Source organism: Uloborus diversus, chromosome 1 (genome assembly GCF_026930045.1).
Source record: "Uloborus diversus isolate 005 chromosome 1, Udiv.v.3.1, whole genome shotgun sequence".
In the NCBI taxonomy this organism is placed as follows: domain Eukaryota; kingdom Metazoa; phylum Arthropoda; class Arachnida; order Araneae; family Uloboridae; genus Uloborus; species Uloborus diversus.
Window position 1 is genome coordinate 157,082,418 of NC_072731.1, and position 26,097 is coordinate 157,108,514.

The 26,097-nt window shown below is 34.8% G+C and overlaps 1 protein-coding gene across 1 annotated transcript in view; it reads right to left on the reverse strand.

The window, feature by feature from the left end:
- Nucleotides 1–26,097, reverse strand: part of LOC129222415 (uncharacterized) — a 63,830-nt gene that overhangs the window by 37,176 nt on the left and 557 nt on the right. Inside the window, exons 2-7 of the mRNA XM_054856928.1 lie at nucleotides 20,388–20,440; nucleotides 15,274–15,503; nucleotides 12,688–12,969; nucleotides 7,349–7,602; nucleotides 5,425–5,607; nucleotides 321–626 (exon numbers count right to left, since the gene is read on the reverse strand). Of these exons, the coding sequence (XP_054712903.1) occupies nucleotides 321–626; nucleotides 5,425–5,607; nucleotides 7,349–7,602; nucleotides 12,688–12,969; nucleotides 15,274–15,326 (1,078 nt within the window). The 5' untranslated portion in view covers nucleotides 15,327–15,503; nucleotides 20,388–20,440. The remainder of the gene's footprint in view (nucleotides 1–320; nucleotides 627–5,424; nucleotides 5,608–7,348; nucleotides 7,603–12,687; nucleotides 12,970–15,273; nucleotides 15,504–20,387; nucleotides 20,441–26,097) is intronic.

Here is a 26,097-nt window from a genome sequence, read left to right on the forward strand (position 1 = left end):
AAAATGTATAGTGCGGAATATTTTAATATTATATGAATAGCAATTTTCATGGAAGAACAGAAAATGACAACGGAAACGGGATAACATATGAAACTGACAACGCAAAATCGGGGTTTTGCAAATGTTAAGAATCTGATGGCACATAAAATTTATAAATTACTTGTACTTAATAATTTATAAAACTTATTATAAATTAACTGGGACACACATGTACGTTGGTACTAAGAAAAAGCAACTTAAAACAAAGCAAGAGATATAAAAAGAGTAAAGTAACTTAATTAAGTTAAAGGATATAATTAGAACAACCAATCAAATAATACCTTCGCTCGCCCTGTAAATCTCATTTTTCAGTTCAGTATAGTATTTCCAGGAATCCCTATGAATTTCGTCCAGTTGAGCATAGTTTGAGGAAACAAGGTATTCGAAAAGCAAAATTTGCTGATTTAGTGTTTCCTCTAGCTTCTCCATGTTGGCTGCTCTCAAACAGAATGAAGCTCTGATTTCAGTTTGATCCTCAGATTTTTCTACGATTCCTCCTCGGCTGTAGTACATTCGAAGAAGTTGACTCAGTCTTATGTCCCTGTTCCCTTTCACCAAGTTTGACGAGATTTTACCCAAAATAAGACCTGTGGAAAAAAACAATAATAATTAATTCAAAAGGAATTTCTTAAAGATCAAATACCACTCGAAACTCATCATCACGTCACCCTCGGGACTGTTTACAGAGTGCTCTCATAACCGGAGCAAGCGTCTTAACCAAAATAGTTAACAAAAATATAATTAAGTTATATTTAATGTGATGTGCAAAAAGGCAGTAATTTAACAATACAATTTATACACTTAATAACTAACTAATGAATGGATGTTGTTAATTAGATTCAATTAATGCTGTTTTTATTTACTCGCAGACAAGTCTATAAGCATAAGGGAGGAAATAGGGCTATTCTTACTGTTTTCATTTCCGTCTGAAATACTTTCCTAACTTACTTTTTTAAATTTAAACACTCCTTCCTTCTAGGAAGTTAATTTTTAAATTATTGAAAGAACTCCTTACTTTTGGTCACAATCTATGCTAATAATATAAAGATGAAGAGTTGGTTTGTCTGAACGCGCTAATCTCAGGAAGTACAGTTGAAAAACTCTTTTTGTGTGGAATAGTCCATTTATTGAGGAATGCTATAGGCTATATAACATCACGCTATGACTGATAAGAGTGGAGCAGCAATAAATTGAAATAATATAAAGCTGAAGAGTTAGTTTGCTTGAACGCGTTAATCTCAGGAACTACTGGTTCGTACTGAAAAATTCTTTTTGTGTGGAATAGTTCACTTATTGAGGAAGGCTATAAGCTATATAACATCACGCTATGACTGATAGGAGTGGAGCAGCAATAAATTGAAGTAATATAAAGCTGAAAAGTTAGTTTATTTGAACGCGTTAATCTCAGGAACTACTGGTTCGAATAGAAAAATTCTTTTTGTGTGAAATAGTTCACTTATTGAGGAAGGCTATAAGCTATATAACATCACGCTATGACTGATAGGAGTGGAGCAGCAATAAATTGAAGTAATATAAAGCTGAAAAGTTAGTTTATTTGAACGCGTTAATCTCAGGAACTACTGGTTCGAATAGAAAAATTCTTTTTGTGTGAAATAGTTCACTTATTGAGGAAGGCTATAAACTATATAACATCACGCTATGACTGATAGGAGTGGAACAGCAATAAATTGAAATTAAATCAATAATAATCATGAGGCATTTTTTTGTTGCAACAATAGCTCGAACATTCGTTGCCCGAATAGCTAAGTCGGTAAAGCGCTGGGTCAGCAGCCCTAGAGTCTCGGGTTCAAACCCGTTGGAGCGGGAAAATTGTCAGCATTTATTACTCGGCTCATTTAAAAATTAATTAATATATAAATTAGGGTTTTCAATTATTTTTTATTGAAAAAATTTTTTTCTTTTCAATTTTCTCATTTAACGGAAAACATTGAGGTTAATAAGGGTGTGTAATTTTATACGAAATAAATCATATCCATATTATAGCGAGGTGTACTTAAAATTGTTTTTTAAATACATTTGTTGTCTCATTAAAGCGGATGAAACCGCTGGGCACAGCTAAAAATAAATAAAGAAAATTGTATATTGTTTCTCAATATTTTTACTGACCCAGGCAACTCTGGGTATGTTTGCTAGTCTGATGTATTTTGACAGTTAATGATCTGCTTTCAAACCTCTATAATTTTAGGTTGTGTTCTACTTGCCAATATAGGGGCTTAATGTTATCGCTTACTCTCACGGAAGAAGCTTACAATGGCCATCTACAACTGAGGGCAACACTATGGTCTTTCTAATCCTAGACCAGTTTTCAAATCCATCTCCTTAGCGTTTCTTTCTATCGCCCCTCATGTCAAAGACCTGTAGCTTTCAGAACTTACGTACTCACTCCGTTGCTCTTGAGGTGGCACGCATAGAGCTATTATAACTCACAAATCTAATTGCTTGACAGAAATTGCAACAAAGTTTCCCAGATATTTTCATTGTTTTTCTGAAAATATTTCAGTTGTGAGAAAAACTTCGTCCTATCTAAGCACCCAAAAGTGTCGTGGTAACCAGAGTTACAGAGTAAAACACTGTCGTGAAATCTGGAGCTACTTAACATTAAGATTATAGGCCATAAGTTTTGGATTTTCGAAACGTGACGTGACATCCGGAGTTTCCTGAAATCCGGGTGTCGCGATAGCGAGGTTTGACTTGTGATGGAAACAAGTAACAATATTAGAACCGGATAACTTTTTGTATGATCTACTGCACAAAGGGCCATTATACATAACAGCTATAGTTTCTTCTAAGAAATTTAAAATGGAACGGAGTTTTAATATATGACTTAGATTTGCCAATTAAATTATATGCATGTATGCAGGCCTATCATTTGGAACATTCAGCGGTAGTCATTTTTATCTTTTGAATACTCATCGCCACTCACGAACTTATCGTCCCCCTTGAGGATACAAATCCCCCTTTGGGTGCGATCGCCCTCAGATTGGGAACTACTGGCAAAGCATAACCGTGCAAGTACAGCAAGTAGTAAATAAAGCGTAAAAGCAATTTTCAAGCGCAACAGACGAACACTTGAACTATAACAGAAAAACAACTGATGAATTTTGCTGTCGAAATATATACATTTTTTTAAATTTTAAGTCAATGTAGTGAAATTAAAAGGATGTAACTTATGTAGGTGCTACTGAGCACCAACTCTCAACCTGCGGCACATGGGCTGTATGCGGCCTGCAAAGCTTTTCAATCCAGTCGAAAAATGTAAAATAAGGTCCGAATCGCCCTAAGACAAGTTGCGCAGCAAGCTCATGGAATATCACTTAAAAGAGCATCTTTTAATATAATTAAAAACGGAGCGTATGTACCTATCTATCAATCTATGTCCGAGTTACTTCTCCCGAACGCCAGTAAACTGACCATTGAACCAGGTATCGATGTATTCGTAATTTTCCCGTCTTTGTGTTGGGCTATTTAACATAATCCTGCAATATAAATTAGCAGAGATATCAATTAAAAACTATTAGTTATGCTACTTAGAATTTTCGAAGGATTCATCAAAATAACAATCTATATATATAATTCTCTTACGTGCCGGCAAATGAAGGGGTGAATTTCTAAACCTCTGTTGGCAACACTTCGCCGATAAATCATGTAAACAAACTTCTACGTTGTTTTGAAATCTTGAATCACAGAATACTCAACGAACTTTTTTTTTTTTTTGAGATGAGTTTGAGTCGGGCTGTGGCCCATTTCAACCTTAATCAGCAAAGAAAAGCTCAAAGAAGGCAGGAAACCGTTCTTGAATCCAATTTAAGACGAGCCATTTCCAGAGTTGTATTCTCTGATTCGCTGCCGATAATTTTTAGCGGCTGGGGAATTTTCAGTCAGCAGTTCCTTCAACAGATCAGGTGCGTCACACAATGCCGGTAACCGCACCTTTCCGTCATGGCAACATTTAGTATATTTATTTGCAGTATTACGCTCTTTCTGCCAATAAAGAGCACCACAAAATTCGCATTCTTCACACATTGCTCCACAATCATGTTCATCGGCAATGTTGTTTTGAACGCGTAGGCGCTTTGAGCGTCGTCTATTCTCTGCTTCAGTACGACAGTTCAGTTCAAAATGAATAACCGAGAAAGAATTTACTTTATTCCTTTTATTCTCAGCTGAAAGGTTTCGCCAAATTTGTTTAGGGTTATAGTAGTTTTAGTATTGTGCAAGCAAAGTAGCCTTGGCGAGTTTTCGCGTTTTTAGTTAAACCATTTTTTGTTCGTGACGTGGCAAGGATTCAGAATAACAACAAGAAGGACAAACGTTTGAGAAAATATGTTTGGTGCTCTCTGAGCCTGTTTTTAGTCATGGCCAGCTCTATGTGGCATTATCAAGAACAAGATCTTTTGAAGCAGTGTCAGTTGTGGCTCCCAAACGGGACATTTTTAATTGTGTATATGAGGAAGTTTTCTCAGATTAGAATATATAAGAGTGTAAATATGTAAATATATAAGAGTGTAAATAATGTAAATACATCCCTCGGGGGAGCCTGTAACCCCTAGAGGGCGCGTCCCCAGGTGGCGGATAGGGGAATGCCTTCATTGGTTTTCCAATGGGTGGTAGAAGGGAAATAAAATACCTTCCGCGGACCAACAGGTAGAAGTGCAATCTCTCCAAAGCAATGACAGACACTTTTGTATCTATAATGGTAAAGTTGTGCACATTGCCAAGGCAGTCATCTTACATACAGCAAAGTTAAACTGTCGAAAATCTGGCTAAAGCAGACAAATTAACATTATGAACGTAATTTTCATATTGGTTAAATGGATGGTGACCTAAATGCAATTACCAACTTTAATTTTTACGGAAAATTTTAGCTAGGCTAATGTATTGGCATACAGCGAGCGAGCGAAGCGAGCATGGATCGCGAAGCGATCCACAGGGAACTGCGTAAGCAGTTCCGGGGGTTGGCGAGCGATAGCGAGCAGGGGGCGATAGCCCCCTAGTATTTTTATTAAAATTTGTAGCGTGAAGAAAAACATTGAGATAAGAGATGTGTTGCCATTTTTCCCTCGAATATGAACAAATAAAATTCCGGCTTTTGTTTTGAGGCTTTTCCTGTAATCGGAGTATTTAAAATGTTTCCTTTTTAAAATGTTTCAGAAAAATGTTTTATTTTTCTGAAGTCTGCAGCAAAATTTTACAGAGTTTTTTTTTTTTTTTTTTGTTCTAGCCTGATTGTTGAACACGCGTCACTTGACACAACCTTTATTTTCGAGGTAGACCGTGCAAAGCCGCAGCTAGTTTAAATGAAAAAAAGAAAAACATCACAGACGTTAAAATGTATTGCTGATCAAAAGAAAAAAGACAACTTACCATCTGCAGCACCGCGGACAGAAGAATACGTATAAGCTGAATCCGCGCTATCAAGCTTGTAAATCATAGGGCAAATTTTAGCAACAACTTCGTCATCTTGTTTGGTTGATGTTGATTTCCATTTGCCGTTGGGACTTAGCATATCTTTCTCTTCAAATTTCCACCCAGCTATTGTAAGAATTTCTGAAAAACAACCGAAGTATCCTCGTCAAAAATGCCATATTATATTGATATTTTGTTCTTACTGTTACTTTAATCAATATAACATTTCACTTATTTTCAACATGCAAAACGAAATCCTTGATCTGAAAAACATATGACTTGGTTCATAAACGTCTTTTGTATGACTTATGTAAAAAAAATCTGTACTATGTTTATTTATTGAAAAATGCCATCATCCTGGATTAAAATCGTTTTTGGGAGTGCCTCTGGGTCTTAATTTCATTTAGCCGTTGGTTTGCAACTAGATTCCACCCTTCCATAGCTAGGACAGATCAAGTCTTTAGGAAGTACTTCAACCTGCTGGGACTCAAAGAAGTGGGATGACTTCTTTGTATTTTTATCTTTCATTCAAGACAATACATTTACAAACAATTCAAACAAGAACTAACATTAGCTATTTTTGCTGTTTTAGTTTGGTTGCTAGTCAAGAAGCTGCACTGTAAATAATTGCATACATTAACAGTTTTACTTTCAACGTTAAATTTCTTTGCAACATTAGTTTCACCTTAAGATAGCTAAAGAAACTGGAGAAATTGTTTGGAAAAAATCTTTTGTTGTCGGGTATCTGGTATTGTTGCAGCAGGCAGTGTGTCTGAAAGTTGTTCAGTAAGTAGCTTTAACATTAAGATTTTATTTCGAATCTTTTGGAATTAATCTTGACTTCTCATTCAGATTCCTTTCCCTCACAGTAACTACAGTAAGCCCACGACAAAAAGTTTGTGTTAATCTATCAGGAACAATTCAATATGAAAACAAATATTATAGCTTTGAAATGCATAAGAGAAAGAGGCAGCAAATATCACACCTTCTTTTTTCTTAGAAAAACGAACTAATGTCACCACATGACTTTCTTTTACGCCAATTTAATGATTTTTAATCACTACTTTCAGAAAAACACCAACATCATAAAAACCTTACCTGATTTGAGTGCATCACTTATATTAAGAAATCTAAAAACATTTCAAATATTAACTAGTTAGTCGCGAACTCATGCAAAAAAGCATTTTATGTAGATTACGTTTCTCAATATCGACAATTTTAACGTGATTCATTGGATAACTCTATAAATATCACCAATAGCGTCAAATTGAAACCAAATTCGAAAAATACTTTTATTTTCGCCAACTTGGTGATATATTGCCAAGTTGGCAACAAATCTTTATGACCAAAAGCTTGGCAATATATCGCCAAGTGTTTACTAATTTAAAACATCACTTGAGTTTGCATTGCAATTAACACTGATTTTGCCGGAAAAAAAGTGTAAAAGACCCCTTTTGGAACATCCGAATGAAACCAAAAGGAGAGTTGTACAACTAGACTCCACTAGAAGCTAACATACCAAATTTGAGCTTTTTACGGCAGACCGTTTTTGAATTTTGCGAGATACCCACAGAAGAACATACACACGCACATACAGACGTCACGAGAAAATTCGCAGTTATTAACTCGCGGTTTGTCAAAATGGATATTTCGGTCGCTCATACGCTTTTAGGTAGGGCCGAAACAACAACTCGACATTCATTCAGGGATAAACAAACTGTAAATTTAGGCCGACATTTGAGTAAAAAGTGTTTCGCGAATGCAATACTTCTTTTACTACGTAAAAGGAAGTAAAAATATTAAGATTTTTATAGGTGTTAAATTTCATGCAGATAAGTAAGAAACATAAAACAATGAAACCAATAGCATAGTTCGTTCTCACCTGCAATTGTCAACGAATACAATGGATCTACCATTTGATCTGCTGGTAATGCATTCGGTGGAGGATTTTTTTGAATCTTAGAAAATGAATCCAAATTTCGTCTTCGGTTTCGGTTTTCGTTTAGACCCACGTAAATTCCAGTAATAACTCGACCTAATGATACTGCTGTTTCTGAACCTAAAATGGCAACTACACCTTGTTCCTGAGGATATAACTCATCTATGTTGGTTGTAGTCCTGGGTATGTTATCAAACCTGATAAAGAAAAGAAAGGCGTTTGAACATAAATTTCTAAAATAATTGCAAAGAACTATATATATATATATATATATATAAAAGGTATGTTGGGTGAAAATTGCTTCTACATTTGAACGAAGTCATTGTCTGTATGATGATACTTTGATAGTTGAAATATTAACCCTAACTCCAGTGGATTAACCCTTAGCTCCAGTAGGTAGCCTGCATTGTTGACCATTCTAACGTTTCTTCATTCCCATGAAATGAAAACAGTCTTACCAGTAAAACAGCGAAGTTACCGGATCGAGTTCAGACTTGTCACAATAAAGTCCTTCCAAGCACGTCAAACATTACCAAAACATATTTTATCAAATTATCATGCCGTCATGCCGTAGCGTTTCATTGTTGAAACACGCGGGTTACTCGATTATCGGCTATTATTTATATGATGATGATGCGTGTGTGTGTGAAGTATTCTTTATTAATAATAAAGCTAAAATTTTGTGTCTCTGGATCTCTATCTGTTACGTGCCCAGCGCCCAAACCGATTTTCATGAAATTTCTCACAAAATGAGTTTGTAGCATAGGGGTGAGCACCCGGAAGCGATTTTTCGAAAATTCGACTTCATTCTTTTTCTATTCCAATTTCAAGAACATTTTATCGAGTAAATTATGATAACGTGGACGAGCAAATTACCATAACGTGGACGAGCAAAGTACATTGGCGAGAAATTCATCATCCATTATTTGTAAATATACAAGCGAATCAAATGACTTTTTAATTTTCTACTACGGGCAAAGCCGTGCGGGTACCACTTGTATATGATATTTGTGACAATTTTTGGGTTGAACATAAAACAGGAAAGAAATTTGAGACGCTTTTAATAGTAGCCAACAGTACCACAGACCTTTGCCTGTGCTACTGGTATAACCTTAGAAATGAAGAATAAACTTACTTGCTAAATAGCAGGAAAAAGGTTGATGGCGTGGTTAGCAATTAACATTGGAGGAAGAATTAGTGCTATTCAGTGGTAAAAAAACCCGCAAACGCTAAAGAATTTGAACTTCTTTCTTATTCTTCATACTTAGTTGGAAAAGTTTCTATATTGCAACAAGACGGTTCATTTACATTGCAAATGTTGTGAAAATGTGGATTTGTTTCAGGTGTTCGAGTTTTGTTACGGCCAGGCAAAATCCCTAATTTAAACTTGTAGAAAAAATCTGGGCAATGGTCATTCGATGGGTATACGATGAAGAAAAATATTGTTCGTGTTTTACGAGAAGGCACTTCGCCCCGCCTCCTCGAACGCAGAGTTCCATTTTACACGGAGGTGATCAGTAAGCAATCCTCGCGTTTCTAAATGAGACAACCAGACAGCCTTAACTTGGACGTGCATTTTAACGTGCAAAAATATCTTAGTGTCCTTTACATCATTTGCTTCACTTGTCTGTTGACATTTTAGTTATTCTTACATTTTAAAGATTGCTGCTTTTACAACAAAATACTATGATCCGATAATACCTTCTGCCGACTACAGCGAAATAGAATCATCGGATATCACGTGACGAAGGAAGACTCAAGTGCCTTCTCGTGGAAAATGGACAACAGTAAACAGTACGAATTCATCATTGAACTTAAGAATGCATTTTATTAAGCTGCCCCATTTGCTGCCACATTGAAATCCAAAAAAAAAATGTATGACCGATGCCAAACGGGTTTTTTTGATTCATCTAAATTAAATGAGAAGAAAACTTGTTACTAAATTAATGACCTACCTATTGAGGTATTTCACGTCAACTGACCTAATTTTTTAAATCTTCTTAACACGATCATCTCCGAATTGGACGAGCTGCAGAGATGCCTTTGAAGTTAATCTATGCAAGTTTTCAAGATCCAAGTACTGATTATCTGGGATATCCCCCAAAAATGCTCCAAAAAAGCAAACCAGCTCTGAAAGACGAGTTGCCATGTTTAGGCTACAATTGCAGAAAAAAAATATCTCTATTCTAATGTCTCTATTCTATATCTAAATTCGGAACCAAACAAATTCAAAAGCTCGTAGTTCGCAATTTTACTATCAAAATACTTAAATACTTGTTTTAAACGTGTTACAGTTGCAGAGGGTAAATATTGATTTTGTAAAAGGTGTTGTCATCCAAATTGGCTATCAAATTACTTCTTGTGAAAAAATAGTCCATTTTTAATTAGCTGCAGCTCAAGTTTGTCACCTTGAATCTTCTCCTTGTTAGCACCATTAGAAGAACATATTTTGTCCTATCAAAATAGATTTTTTTTTTTGATTGTGTTCTTTCAAATAAGGATATGAAAATGAGTTTAAAATACGGTATGGTTTCACGAGAAAGGCTCATTCCACAATATATAAGGGATTACGATTGCCATGGAAAGCTGTTAATTGTGATTTAGGACTGTTACTAGTTTAAAATTCTTTTTTATTCTTCTTCTAAAAAGTTAGTTTTGCAAACTAAATGAAATAGATACTGGAAAATATTTTGTTTTGCCTGTGTTATCTGTCTGATTCATTAACAAAATATTTTTCTGTTTACTTAATATTCCAATGTGATAACATTTGCTGCAACTTAAGCTTAAACATAGCAATTCGTTTCACAAAGCTGATCCGCAATTTTGGAGCACTTTTGTTTGGGAGATCCTAGATCCTCAGAATTTAGATCTTGGAACATGCATAGGTCAGTTTCAAAGGCATCTCGGCACCTCTATAAAATTTCATCAAGTCGTAGTTGGTCTGGTGGCGACCATCAGGTCACTTCACATGGAAAGACTTTATAAAAAATTGCAGCGTTCTTCTACAGTTTTTTTTTTAAATTCTTCAATGCAAAAGCACAAAAAAAGTGTAAAAAAAAGAGAGGATATATTATGAAAATTTACCATTAGGAAGCACATAGAAGCAAAAGAGTAAGTTTTCAAAATTTAAAAATGAAGACTTCTAGTACTACAAATGGTAGGACTCTTATCTCTCTTGGTCTAAGAAATGGCAATCGTCACCCAAGCAGGTGACTACGCGAACGTGACTAAGAATGTGTATTTGAACTATGCGAAAGTGACAAAGCGAAGTTTCATAAGTTTTTACTCAAAACCAAATACTTCACTTTGCTTTGCACTGCCTTAATTAAAATATTTATATGTTCAATTAATTAAAATATAATTTTCAAAATATTGTGCTCATAAAAGAGTTAAAGTAAATTAAAAAAATCTTTTATTTTCGGTAAAATATTGATCTGTCCTACTTTATAAACAGAGTCTAACCGCTTTCTAATGCATCCGGGCTTTGATGAACTTATGAAATTTGCAAATGCAAGTAATTGCGATAGTACAGTCAAACTCGCTTATAAGGACCCCTGATTTAACGAGAACTCGGATTTAGCTAAGAAATAAGACAGATTTGGTTAGTACGATGTTAAGTCTTTGGGAACACAACTCGCTTTTAACGAGTGAACCCCGTTTAAAGCGAGCAATGTTTCGGCATTTCGTAAAAGTTCTGCTGATTTTGACACAAAAGATTATCCAATTTTTGAAAAACTCCATAAGCATTTTGACTAGCCGAAAGTTGTAAAAAAGACAAATCCTTAGAACAACAGCTCTCGAAATACTAAACACGACTTTTGAAGTGCAGAAAAACTTCAAACTATTTTGAAGCCACGGATGCAAATTACGATGTTTTTCAGGCAACGCGTTCCTCGAAAACAACAAAAAAAGAGACAATAAGATAGTTCAAAGCAAATAACCAACTTCTTTGATACTGTACAAAAAAATAGAAAAATAACTGATTTTTTTCACAAACCCATTTTTTACGAGTACTCGTTTATAACGAGCAAATATCGTGGTCATTATAAACGAGTTTGACAGTATTTAAATTATTGCAATGAATACGAAAGATTGCTTTGGTGTAAATTTATGACACACTGTGAGAACTACAGGTTGCGTTTGGCATCTTGCAGGGGTGAAACGTTTGTAGCACCAGCGGCAGCCAATAGGGAGCCAAAATTTCACCCTTAGCTTGGGTGAAAAACTGGCACCCTTAACCCAACGTGCACCGTGGGTGTACGATGGAACCCTAGGAGAGAAAAATAGCACCTTTTTACTGCTTCCTACAGCGGATCCTGCCTAAACTTTAAAAACATTAAGCCTGTTGGAAAGCCCTAAATGTTACACCATAATTAAATGCCTGTACTTATGCAAGGTTTTGAAGATTTGTCCAACAAATGTTAAATTTTAATCCAGTTTTGTTGTCTATTTCCCTAGCATGTACGAGTGTTTTTTACTTCTAAATAAAGAAAAAATAACATTTATATGCATTCAACGAGTACATATTCCACAGTTGCCTATAATTTTTAAATTTTTGTACTTATTTTACCTATAAAAGTTATAAAATATTGTATATCTTGAGTGCAAATAACATTTTAGTTCCATAAAACCACTTTTTACTTAACTAGTAATTATTTTAACGGCTCTTAAGCATTTTGTGCACATTTGCTTTGTTGGCGAGTATCTTCTCGCCAAGCTCTTGTGAACAGCAGATGCGCAAGAATAAAGATTTGCTACTTTTATGCTTCAATTTAAATACTAGTATGCCTGCGTATGAAATCATTTCAAAACATTGATTACAATACATATGAATCCATAAATATTCAGTCAATAACAGAACACGTTAAACTATTTGTACATGCCCGTCATTTCACGGAATAAACATCAAAATACGTGGAAAATGCAATTACATTATATTTTAAAATCCGGAAAGAAGTGGGGAGAAGGAGTTTGAATGATAGGCCTGTATTTGTATCCGTTATTTATTTATTTATTTATTATTATGCGGTAAAAGAGTTGGAGCCGGAGTTGCTCTGATTTGTAGCCCCGACTTCATAATAAGCGCCGTCGCGTCGTTTGAAAAAATATTTAATGTCAAAAGAGCGATTGCGTGCCAAAACGCGACAACTTCCCAGTCAAACAAGTCACCTGACCTGGGAAACATTGGGTTCCAAGCTTATTTCACTGAGACATTTGCTATGGCTCCCTCCATTAGTATTCCTTCTCAATGGTTTTAACAGTGCAGTTGGAAAGAAACTTACGTCGCATTTGTGTAGGATCGCTGTATTTTCATGAGATTGGAGGCAGATCTTTGACCGTACGATGGCTGAGCGACAGATTTAGCTGCTTCGATTACAGAATGAGACAGCATGAAGAAAAGACTGCATTTCTCGTCTTCGGTGAAAGGATCTCTCACTTGTGGAGTTTGCTTCCGAAAGTCTTCGTCTGGCTCCCAAAGATCATCTACGTTACTATAATCTGTATTTAGCGGCTTCCATGTCGTAATGCCAAACTTCCCAAACTGGATATTGTCAAAAATGAATCTAAATAAAGAACAAAATTAGAACACTTAAATTAAACGAGCTGATGTGTGCATCACATGACTTCCTTTTACTCCAATGATAATGTCATTTTCCCATTATTGGCGATTTTAATGTGATTCAATAGATTGCTCTCTAAATATCACCACCAGTAACCAAATTGAAACCAGATTAAAAAAAAAATTCGGCAAATTTTGGCGACCAAAAGACTGGCAATATATCGCCACGTGTCCGCCAAATTATAACACCACTTGAGTATACATCGAGATTAACAATGATTTCCCCCAAAAAAGGGGCAAAAGACGCCTTTAGAAACACCCGAATGCAACCAAAAATGGAGGTGCACAATTAGGCCCCACCAGCAGTCTACGTACCAAATTTCAACTTTCTAGGACATACCGTTCTTGAGTTATGCGACATACATCCGCACATACGCACTTCCGCACATACGCACATCCACACATACGCACATACATACGTATTACGTACATAAGGACGTCACGAGAAAAGTCGAAAAAAAATACAATACTTCCTTTTTTGGAAAAGGAAGTAAAAAAGAGTCACAAAGTGCAAATAGTTTTACAATATATTCTATTGTTTACTTTCATGTGACATTACGATAATTGATGATTTTTGGTGGTAGAACAATATGAAACAAGTCGAAAGAATTAGGTAAGCCCAAAACTGTTTCCTGATTGATTGTTTAAGACAGTAATGCCGGACCGACGGCGCGCAAGCTGATCCGCGAAGCTGATCCATGTAGCTCTTTGATATTTTCAATGTTACAAATAAAAAAAAAGGATATTTTATAGCCTCCAAAACAACCAATCATCTTCATTTGGTATTACGAATGATTTATGCAAATTATACGGCAAATAATCCAAAAATTAAATTCTAAAAAACAGTTGGAAATTTCGTTTCAGTAAAATATGCGTGTACAGTATTGATAACAATCCTTGATTTGTATTTTTTTTCTTCTTTTTCGATTTTTCCCATAAAAGAGTTAAATATATTTTAATTTTTTATATGTTCAGGCCCACGAAATTGATCTTAGCATAAGGCGCGGTCAACTAGTAGAAAAAGATTGGGTATCACTGGTTTAAGAAGAATCAAATGAGTCTTAGCCGCAAGACTCATTTGTGAAGAAGATGCATGAAATCCTTATATCATTAGCCATCATGAAGTTTCGCCACAAGAAGAAGTAGCTTATGAAGCTTTTCGCTAAATCTGAAGCTACAACACTTTTGCTGCCTTCAACGAATTAGAGGTGCCAATCATAGATCAGATGTACTCAACTATCAGTTTCTTCTCAATAGTGTCAATCATTATGGGATAACTTTTGATTTGATGCGTGTAAATATGTTTAACCTTTGAATTCGACTTATTTCTCATTCATTCAGCTTGAATTGCGATTAAAATCGTCAAGAGGAAATCTCATACGTTACGCTCAAATCGTCGGATTTTTTAAATGTACACTTTTGAACGAGTAATTAACCCACCTTATTTTAATATCACGCGCTTCAGTATTTCTAACGATGAATTTTTTTTTTTCACTAATCAGACGGGCTGTCCTGGACTCAACCCCCAACATAAAAAGCTTAAATTTGATCGAGGTATCCCCCCTATGTTCATCTGACACGCTAGAGTAAATCTCCAAAAGCACTTTGGGTTCCCCGTCTATTGGAGAAAGCTTAAGATTTCAGGTTTATTCGAGTCATCTGGAGTGTTTGACCGGGATCTTCGTCTGAAAGATCAGAGGTGCCCATTCCCCCCCCCCCCAAGTTCAATGACGCAAAATTCCCCCCTCCCCAAATTTTTCTCAACCCTCTTTCCCCCCTTTTTTATTTTTTATTTTTTTTAAATATGTTAATTTATTTTTTAAACATTTATTTATTTATTTATTTTTAATCATTATTACCATCATTATTTTATTAGAAAAGTTCTGTGATACGCCAATGACAAACACACACACACATACAAACTAAATAAATAAATGAAATGAAATATAAACTGAATAAAATAAAATAAAATAAATAACTTGAATCAAAAATAAATCAATAAATAAACTTAAATAGAAAAATTAAAAAAAAAATAAAAAATCCCCCCCCCCCCACCAAAAAAAATTTGATGGCGCAACTTGAGCCATAATCCCCCTCTGTGGGCACCCCTGGTGCAGATGTATCATTAGAAATATCATAATATTTGAAAGTTAGTAACATACAACGACGGAAAAAATCTAAATAAAATGTTAAAAGTTTAAATAAAAATATACGAATGTCTATATTCAGTGTAAAATGCATTAATTACCTCCTAATGAAATAAAATAGTTCATTTTTCAACCCAATTCCTTCGTTTTCCATCTCAAACTTTTCCGCCAAGGCAATAAAATTCTCCAGCGTACTGGCAAGGGGATATTTCTGGCCATTGATCTTCAAAGCCCCTGTTTCTTCATCATTCTGGAAGCACGAGTTTTCGACGAGAGTGGTAAAACTCTGGAGGAGTCAGGCCGCACCATGATGGAGATACCAAAAGTAAACCTACGTCAAAGCATAACGGATATTATACAATGAAAGACGATATTAATCTAAATCTAATACAGTGAAACTCCGTTATACTTTTCTCAGGGGACTGGATTTGAAAAACGTAAAATACGGGAAATACATTAAAAGAAAATATTTAAGAAAAAACTAAAGAAAGTAAAGATGATTCTTTCTAAAGGTATGTAATATTTTTATTTTATACCAGCGGTACCGGCGCTGCTTTGCCCGTAGTAGAAAATCAGTAGCTTATTTGGTTCGCCAGTATATTTACAAATGATGGATGATTAATTTCTCGTCAATTTGCTGTCTTAATTTGCTTGCCCATGTTATGGCAATTCGCTAGTCCACGTTATGGTAATTTGCTCGCCCACGTTGTGGTAATTTACCTGTTCATATTATGATAAATTGCTAGGTAAAATGTTCTTAATATTGGAATAGAAAAAGAACTAAATGTAACTTTCGAAAAATCACTTCAATCCGCCACACCCCTATGCTACGAACTAATTTTGTGCCAATTTTCATGAAAATTGGCAAGAACGATCTAGGTGCTATGCGCGTAACAGACATCCAGAGATCCAGATACCCAGACATACAGACTTCCAGTTTTATTATTAGTAAAAAAAGGAACATTATTATACATATAATTTTAAGATCATTTTAACACATTCAGTTGCAATCCTTACGTTTAGGTTAAAAATAGTCTGTAATATTGTATTGTTTTTTAGTCATTGAGTTCGAAGTGACTACAGCATCTTACAGAATTAAAATACTTTACAGGAGTCTGTGGAATCCATTTCTATTTTCATAACTAACTTTCAGCAACTTTGATTAGCCTTGAAAAAGCACAAAAGGAAAAATATTGCTTAATTTAGAACATTTTTTCCTTTTTTTATTTTCCAGGAAAAACGTAAACCGCCAGAAATTCCATAAATATCGAACTTACAATCTGGGTTAAATTAGCACTGTTATTGTACGTAAAAATTGGGACGTGGCGGAAAAAAAACATAAAATGAGGGGCAAAGGCAGATTGAAAAGACGTAAAATCGTTTCGAAATTTTTTTACAGCTTAAGTAAGTTGTGTAAAACTATTTAAAATTAACTAATTAGTTTTTTTTTAAATTCTGTATTTTTCGCAGTGAATTTTGCTGTATTTTTTCAATCACCGCAACAGTAAACATATCTGTGAGCATTTCGTGCTGCAAAATCGTACTAGCATGAGTAAATACTAATGGCGTCATCTGTGCTATAGAGGCCTTTCGGTGGTATGCCAAGTGGTATGAGATGATGGGTTTGACTCTCACCCTCTCTCGGAATGTGCATACACTTTTCACTCTAGGGTCCCCTCTACTTACTACTATTTGTGGTTTAACCAGTTGAATGGGACCCTGAAGACAGCTCTGATTTTTTGATCCTGACCAAAAACCGAACAATCCCTGGTCTAATACCCACACAGGTATCGTTTCACTTGGAAAACTTTGTGATCACGAGCAGATTTAACATCACCCAAAGACGGTGGAACTTCGACCGACCAGGTTCGAACCCGGAAACCCTCCGGTCACGAGTCCGATGCCTTACCGATCAAGCCACCACAGCCTATCGGAAGTAGGGGAGACCTAGAGATCCTAAATACAGAGAGATTGGACAACTTCAGAGCGGCGGCCATCTTATGTCCAAAATGCTCACTCCCTGTAGACCATAATGCATCTTCTGCCCCAAATATCACTGTACATTGTATGGAAAAAATTAGAAGCTAGTTATGATATTATGAAATGAAATGTTCAGATCACAAATATATTTGTTTTCTATCTTTATGAAAAAATTTTTGAGAAAATTTTTTTTCTTTGTAAGCGCTATGACGATACGAAACGATTGGCACCGGATTTCCAGACTTGGGGCTCACTCCGTTTGAAGAAAATACAAGGAGAAGAAAAACTAGTCTATTCTTCAAAGATTTCATGTCCTATATTCCGTGGGAAATCTAGAAAATCACACAGCGCAGCATTTCGAGCTAACAAAACTTGTACTAAACATGGCGGACAGCGGCTCGCCGTTGTCCAATTTCTCCGTTTTTAGGATCTCTAGGGAGACCGGTGTCATTTTTGATATTTTTTTTTCTCATTTTTGATATTACTGTGAGATTTGAACTGATGTGAAATATTTAATGCATCATATCACTAGAGTAAAACTTGATCAATATATTTAAAAAACAATTACCAACATTTTAAACGTTTTTAATGACATAAAATAGAATTTTCGTAGCCTCTAAGTTTGTCTCCACTTGCCCCGTAGCGGGGCTAGTAGTGACATGCTTGAGGCACATTGTGACACACAAAAAACGAGTACAAATACGTTGCAACATGTACAAATTAAGTAAGGAATGAAATTAAATGGGATATTTTAAGAATGAAAAAAATAACACAGAAAATAATACCTTCATGTTTTTAATAATACTTTAAAAAAATGAAAATAAAATAGTTGAATTATTAACCTTTGTGAACTATTTTAAAGACACATTAAAACTCTGTTAATTAGGAAAGATAAAACGTAAACCAACAATAATCTTTAGCCATATTAGTCTTTGTCTCGGTACAATTAGTTGGTTCGTATCCTACAGGCCTACCTATTTTTGTAATCGCTCATTATCATCGCTTGTTTCAAAATCCGATGTCCTGTTAATGCAAATAAAATAAGTATTTTTTTTTACATTGGACACGAGACCAGTTTTTAAGTGTCATGCATTGTACCCAGTCTTCTATGGGTCTAAAAACTTTAACTGTTCCAAGTAAACTAGACATAATCAATTTATTTTCATATTCAGAGCTATCCGAATCTTTTTCTTCATTTCTTAAAATTCCGTTCGTGTAAGTTTTTGAGCTTTTTCTGACATTTTCGTACAGTTTAAATTTTGCTTTTTCTTCTCCAATTTGTTTCTTGCGTTCTCTTGTTCTTTGTTCTGCTCGAACTTTCTCTTTAGGTGCGATTGTTAGAATGACAGGTTTTAAAACATTTACGAACGGAGTGCTTGCAATTTCGATTTCCAGCTTTAGGTGGCGGTTGCTTTCCATAAAACGTACCGCTGTAATGTCAACTGTCATAGACTCATTGAATTTAATGATATTTCTCACTTCTGAAGACTGCTCTGCATTCTTACCAGCATTGACTAAATTTATTGCTGAAGTGCTGGGTTTGATGACAGCTTCGTATTTAATATTTTCACCATCATTTTTGGTCATCAACGTTGACATCTCTGTCAGATAACGGATCAGGGCAAGTAGTGACGCTGTCACAATGTGTCTCCTTGACTTTGTCACTACTAGCCCCGTGTTACGCCATTTTTAACTTTTCTCAATAGTTTCCGAAATAGTATCATAATCAACAAATGAAATACATAGAAAAACAGCAAGAAACATATATTTCAGTAATGTTAGGAAAGTTTTCACGCCTCAGTATCCTTAGTGACAATGACAATTCCAACGCAGGTCACAAAATCTACTTTTGCTGTAGAAAACACGGTAAATATTTTCATCTTGAAAACAGTCAAAAGCTATACTTAGAAACTTACACAAGATACTGAGACCATCAACCTGCTCACTCAGATGAAGCGACAGCTCTTGAAACCTATTGGCTTAGTCAGCAGGCTTGATGGCACAACTTGCTCCTGGCACAACTAACCCCGGTCTCCTCTACATGCAGTGAACTCTCTCTGTTTTGAATAGTCATGGGACCGAGCAAAAGTGTTCAGATTATGGGAGTGTTCATTATATAGGGAGACTGAAAATGCATGCATATGTATTCTGTTGTGTTAACGAACTATGTTCAAAACTTTGCCAAGTGAGCTATACCAGTGCATTTCTTTCTTTCTTTCTTAATTTAAAAAGTTTTGCGCAACTTTAATATATTACAATACAGTTATATCGATACAACACCTGCAAAAAAGCGTTAATTTGCTTTTGCATTGTGAATTCTCGTGGAAGGTACGAGTTATCAACCAATGGTTGAAGTGAAAATGTTTTCAGTTCATTATCAGCCGCATATTGTTTGTAAGTAATGGTATTTTAAAGGTCTTGAATACTTCTTGATACAATGGTTGTATTCTTGAAGCTGACAATTCAGTGGCAGAAACTTCAGGCGCATATTTCTCATGCTGAATGATTTTATGCATTGTAGCAATATTCGCAAAAATAATTTTTATTTGTTTTATCTCTTCGTCTTCTTAACACTCTTCAATCATTGTGATAAAATTGTGAAAGTGTTTCAGGTTTTCCAATTTGGTTTATAGGAATTCCCAAGTACTGATTGTGAACATGTTCAGTACATTCTTCAATAATTATTGAAGGGGAATGAAAATAGCACTCATAATACTAGAGTGTTCATATTATAGGGTGTTCAGAGTACAGAGAGGTCAGCCTATGTTGTCTACGGAGTTTCGTCGGGATATCAACATGTTCAGAATATCGGGGTGTTCCCATTAGGGAGTGTTCAGATCGACGAAGCTCACTATTTTCCTTCACAGGAAATTCTTTCGTGTAAGTTTTTACGAACAAAATTTACGTCATATGTAATGGAGGTGAAGCGGTAGTACCCAGTACGTTTACTTATTTATTTATTTATTTTATTTTTTGGTTCAAAACAGCACCTTGTGAAATTTACAGCAATATGGAATGATATTCACAGCAATAGTTAGAAGCATAAGTTTGTAAAATTTACAGCAAAAACTTGGGATTTTTTCTCAAAGGGATTTTTTTTTTGGGATTTATTCCGAAACTTGGGAATTAGTCTCCAGTAATTACAGATTATAGTTAATGCGTGAAACAACAAAACAACTATTTAAAACATTTTCATACAGATCCAGAAATTTAAAATAAACTTAAATTTACTTACAAGTTAGTAGAAGTTGATGAATCATTTTTTCTTTCTGAAAGTGTTTTGAACGTCTGAAAGAAGTTGAATAATAGCAAGTTAAACTCAAGTTACTTAACAATTACAATAATAATAGACAATAGAAAGAAAAGTAACTCTATAGAAAGTAAAATAAGTCCATAAAAATAAGAAATAGAAAGATAATAACTTTTGATACCCAAAGATAGTAGGGTAGAACGAGGCACGTTTACGCGGATTTTTTTTCAATGAATTTTCTAATTTTTATGCTTTAATTTAGGAAATTTTAGACATGGCGATTTTATGAAGCAGTTAATGGAGTCAAAATTGGTATATTCAGCTATTGCTCAGTCTGTGTTTTCAACCGTTGAAAAAAATATTTTTAAGCCCAAATCGGTTGCTTAAACTTACCCCGGACACGGGGCACGTTACGAATATTTATTTTGACACCTTACGTGGTTCTGTTAGTGTTTTGAACATAATGTCTTACCATCGTTAAAATAAAGCAAATGTATTACAGATTGCGTGATATTCACTGCATGGAGTGAATATCACTCCATGACTGAATAGTGTATAAAGCAAAAACTGTGAATGGGTATGAAGGCAGCACTACATGATCGTAATCTATAAGATGAATTTGTAGCTCAATTAAAAATAATAAATGGTGATTTTAAAAACTGAATAGCCAGAAAATACTAAAAAGGTTTGAAACACTTCAGAATGAAAAAAACGTCAGAGCACATTTAGAAGGAAGACACCGGAAGAATGTGTACAAAGGTGCTCCGACGTCAACGCGTAAACTTGCCCCGTTGCCAAGTTTGGATTTATTTTTAACGTGAAAAAAAAATTAATAACATTTCAGTTCATACAAGTTCAATTCTCAAAAAAAAAAAAAAAATAAATAAATAAATAAATAAATAAAATAAAATAAAATAAAATAAAATTCCGCTAATTTTTATGTATTTTTTCTTTTATTACTAAGTGTTATTTATTCACAATAAGCTTCAAAACGTTCAACAGAAAACTTACTCAACGGCAGAAAACAGATTGTTATTTCTGCATGCTAGACCGAAGCTCGACTGATGCTCAAAAACTTGTGAGAATATATGCTAGAAAGCAGCATCAATCTGTTATGACTGTTGGCTCTCCAGTTATTATTTGTTTTGAAAAAAGGGCACTGCATAAATGTACCCCATGCGTAAACGTGCCCCGGTCTTCCCTACATGAAGGAAAATTGGCGTAAATTTATCAATAAATTATAGAGGAAAAGGCGTAAGGATCGGCAAGATATGAATTTGGGCACCCCTTTCTAAGTGAGGGTTTGAGCTGGCGAAAACTGGTGACCTGAGCTGAAGACAGTGCCAACTGACATAATATATCAGAGACCAGTTTTATCCATTCTTTCAAGTGCTGCTGTTGTAACTTATACCATTCTGATACCGGAGCCCGAGCTGCAAAACTTTTAAGAGGCATCTGAAATATTTATAATTTTTTTTCCCCAGGTTCTCATTACTAGCTTAAACTGCTTTCATATTGCTATCTAAAAAGAGGGAATCTTAAGATAATTAAGAAGCACGTTTTTAGTAAGTCTTGCCTTTAGGGCATATGAGATAACAGCCATCTTTTTTAGGATAGGTTGGTTTAAAAAAGAGCACCTTTTTTTAACACCTAGCGTACTTATTGTTTGTAAAAAAATGTTTGAAGATAAGAAAATTTTAAAATTTCGAAATGCAAAGCACCAAGGTCCAATCTTATCATTGGATACAAGAATCAGTAGACCATGTGCTTGACAAAGATTCTCCCAGAAAGACGCCTTGAATTTTCTGGATTAAGGGACCAGCCACGGGTTGGGAGTAGTCCCTATCCTTCAGCCAGTTATATTTACGGTTCCTGTAAAAAAAAATCTCCTGTAATACATACCGTAGCTTACGATTTTGTAGATTGTTTGTTGCTTTGCGTTTTACTTTTTCTGATGCGTTTTTTGAAACTGTTTGTAAATCTTCATTTTCTCGTTGAAACTAATGATAGGAAATAATATTTTGCTTCCTTTCATTTCGTAAACTTTTTGTTGTCGTATGCGAAGGTAAAAGATTTTTCGAAATGAATGTAAAGTAAAGTCGAAAACAAAAGAGGGAGACCCCATTGACACATTTCCCTTAAACAGTAATGAAATAACTTCCAAATTGATCAAGTTTTAGCATCTTATACATATAAAATCTGAGTATCTATCTATCTATCTATGTCCAAGCTTCTTCTCCCGAACGACAGTGAACTGACCATCGAACCAGGTATCGATGGATTCGTAATCCTCCCGTCTTCATGTTTGGCTATTTAACATAATCCTCCGATAATAATTAGCGGAGATATCAATTAAAAATTATTAATTATGACTCTTAGATTTCAAAATAAAATCCATATTTTTCGAAGGCTTTCCTCCATTCAAATTATTATTCAGTGCTTCATCTCAACTTTAGGCAACAACGCTTTTATTAAAATTTACAGCGTGAAGAAAATCATTGAGATGAAAGATCTGTTGCCATTTTTTTTCTCGAATATGAACAGGTAAAATTCTTGTTTTTGTTTTGAGGCTTTTCCTGTAATCAGGGGATTTAAAATGTTTACTTTTTGGGGATTTTCCGCAATCTGCTGCAAAATTTCACTGATTTTTTTTTCTTTTCTTTTTGTCCAATCCTGAGGGTTGAACAGGCGTCACTTGACATAACTTTTATTTTCGAAGTAGACCGTGCAAAGCCGGGCGACGCAGCTAGTTAACATTTAAAAAGCTAATTTTTATTCCGCCAAATATAAATAAATATGCCAGTAAATAAAAATAAATAAATAGATAAATAAAAGTAATTATGATAATAATAGTAATAATAATAATTTAAATTGTGACATCTAGAATTTAAATTATGTTTTTTTGCAATCACGAGTTGCGTTAGGATCCTACTCGTGGGGTTTACTGTTTCTACAAACAGCTCCTGTCTCTCGAAACCGACTTTATTTATGCCCAACACTCTCGATTTTGCATAATCCTCTTTAGACCAAAACAGCATCAAGCACATGACAAACTTCCGTGATCATCTCTCTCCTTCTGGGTGCTGGCGTCCATGTCCTCCGGTCCAGAGGCCTCGAGCATGTGCCTCTTTCTAGGCGGTGGCGTGTGCGCACGTGCGTATGTGTGTAGGCGTGAGTATGTAGCTGTATGTTTGTGTATGTGTGCATGAAGTTGTTGGAGCCAGGGATCCTGGGGTAACATCGTAACATTAAAGGCGTGTGTGTATGTGTATGTTTAGGCGTGCGTGTGTGCAGGTCATGGACTCCAAAGTCCTGGGGGATGGGATTCCGGTGAAGAGTCCAGCGGGTGAATGCCCAAGACTAGAGGGGCAGCACATGCAGGGGTCAGTAGACGGTGGTGCTGCCGAGGCCCCGGGTTCAAAAATCATAGGAACATCAAAAACGCTCAGATGTGGTAAATAAGCAGTTCATTTATTGCTTAAATAAAAAAAATGTGAAAAAATCTTCACAGAAAAGAATATATTTTTTAATGATTTTGTAAATAATTTAGGGGGGCGGGGGGCTACCCCTTGAGTCTTCCTCCGTGATACAAAAATTTTCATCTCCCTAGATCTGCAGAACGTTAAATGGTTAATATTATGCTCTCTTTCCTTCCAAATCAAAATAATAGCTGTGAAGCAGATGAAAACTGAAGAAAAAGGGAGAGCTATCTCTAAAAAAGTGTTGAATGATAGGGGATAACGGAGGCTAAGCATGGATTCAGTAGAGATCATTTTACATACGAATCAGGAGGAAAAGTGTCTGAAGCATTTTTCATTCTGCGCAGTGTAACTTATTGGTGGTAACTTCTTTACTGCTCAAATTTCATTACCAAATTCAGCAATTATTGTAAGGCAGAAATATGCGTAACTAATACTGAAGTAGAAAAATATTTTGTCATAAAAATCAGACGAAGAACAGAAAAATGACGCTTTGAATGTTCTATTTATGATAATTTTTCAAATGTAAAAATCACTTGATTAATGTCAAATTTGTAAAATGAATGTTACAGCTCTGGTTGCTAAAAGTAAACGTATAAATAATTATGAACTGCCTTGACAGCTAATTATACTTTTCGGTTTTAAAATACACGAAAAGGTTTTAAGGAAAGAAAATTTACTTTTTTAATATGTTTTCATTAGTGTTTTTGTTTCACAAGATCTAGGTACTACGGACATGTAAATGGCGTCATATTTTCCTTATTTGACTCAAGCGACCTTGAGTGTCGCATTATGCATGTATCATTATAGAATTTTAACCAACATATTTCAGTATTAATATCCATAAGAATATTTGTTTTATTCAATAGGTTGTTATGGTTGCTTGACAACCTACAAAATCAATTTTGTTGCTTTGGCTGTACATCCTATAAGAATGTTGGTTTATTCTATCACCAGCAAAGCAAAAAGATTGAAAATTCTTTGAACTAATCTTTACTCTCACAGTAATGACATAGAGTTTGGTATACATTATTGAAGCATCAAAGAAAATATTTCGAATCATTCAATATGAATAAAAAAATCTGATGAATGCATTAAAAATTCATCTAAATTTTTTATCATTTTCTTCAATTCAAAACAGAACTCAGGCTTCAAATTTAGCGCATAACATAATAAAGCATAGCGAATAAGGACGGTTCATCTTTTTAAATTTCTTAAACAGAATTTATCTGGACTGAAGCATTCGTCTGGAAGCTCCTCTCTCCTTTTGTATTAAAACTGATGCGTCACGACAACCATTTTGAGTAGTTCAATCATCACAAAAAACATGCCATGTTGAAAAGTATTTATGCAGAAATACTCTTTTTAGCAGCATAGTCCCCGCATTCATTAAAAGATCCCCTTGTCAGATCATACCTGCCTCTCTTTCAATTTTTTCAAGGCTTGAAATATGCTCATAATTTTTTTTTTCTGAAATTCAAATCCTTCAGTGGCCTCAATGCTGTTATACCCCACATATGCTTAATACTGCCTTAATCAGTAAAAGTTCAGTGTAACTGCAATTTTTCATTTTCATTTCCCCCCCCCCCTTTTTTTTTTTTTTTGCATTTTTGCATTTTGTCGCCTAATGTACGTTAGCTTAATGGTACAAGTTTGCTAAGTTGGTTTCCGCTGAAAAAAAAACGTTAAATTGCAACACTTTTCAACTGCTAGTGTTGAATTCAAAGCGCGTTTACCTGCCCACGACAGAATAGTTTGTCATTATTCAAACGTTTAAGCTTCAAGGTTGGCATCAGCAACTTTAAATTTTAACTTATTAATTATTAGATCTTAACTTTTGTTTATCAAACAGTTCTTATTTTTATGCAGGTAAAAATCTATCATTTCTTACCAGGAATTCTTAGAAGTAATTAACAGTTAGAAGCTTCAAGAGTTATAGACAACTAGAGAGCAAGATATTCCAATAAGTGACTTTCAAATGTTTTTAAATCAAATACAACGTTTCAACAATGTTCTTTAATTAAAAATGCTCCAACGTTGGTTTTCAGAAAAATTATTCAAATTTCTAAGTTAATAATTTTTTGTTTTGGCATATCAAAGCTATTTTTATCCTTTTTTTTTCTATTTTGAAAATAATAATTTTCTCAAATGTTCTCTGTAACCAGTAAACCGTTAATTCTGTCAAGAATCACAAAAAAATTCACAAAATAATTCGT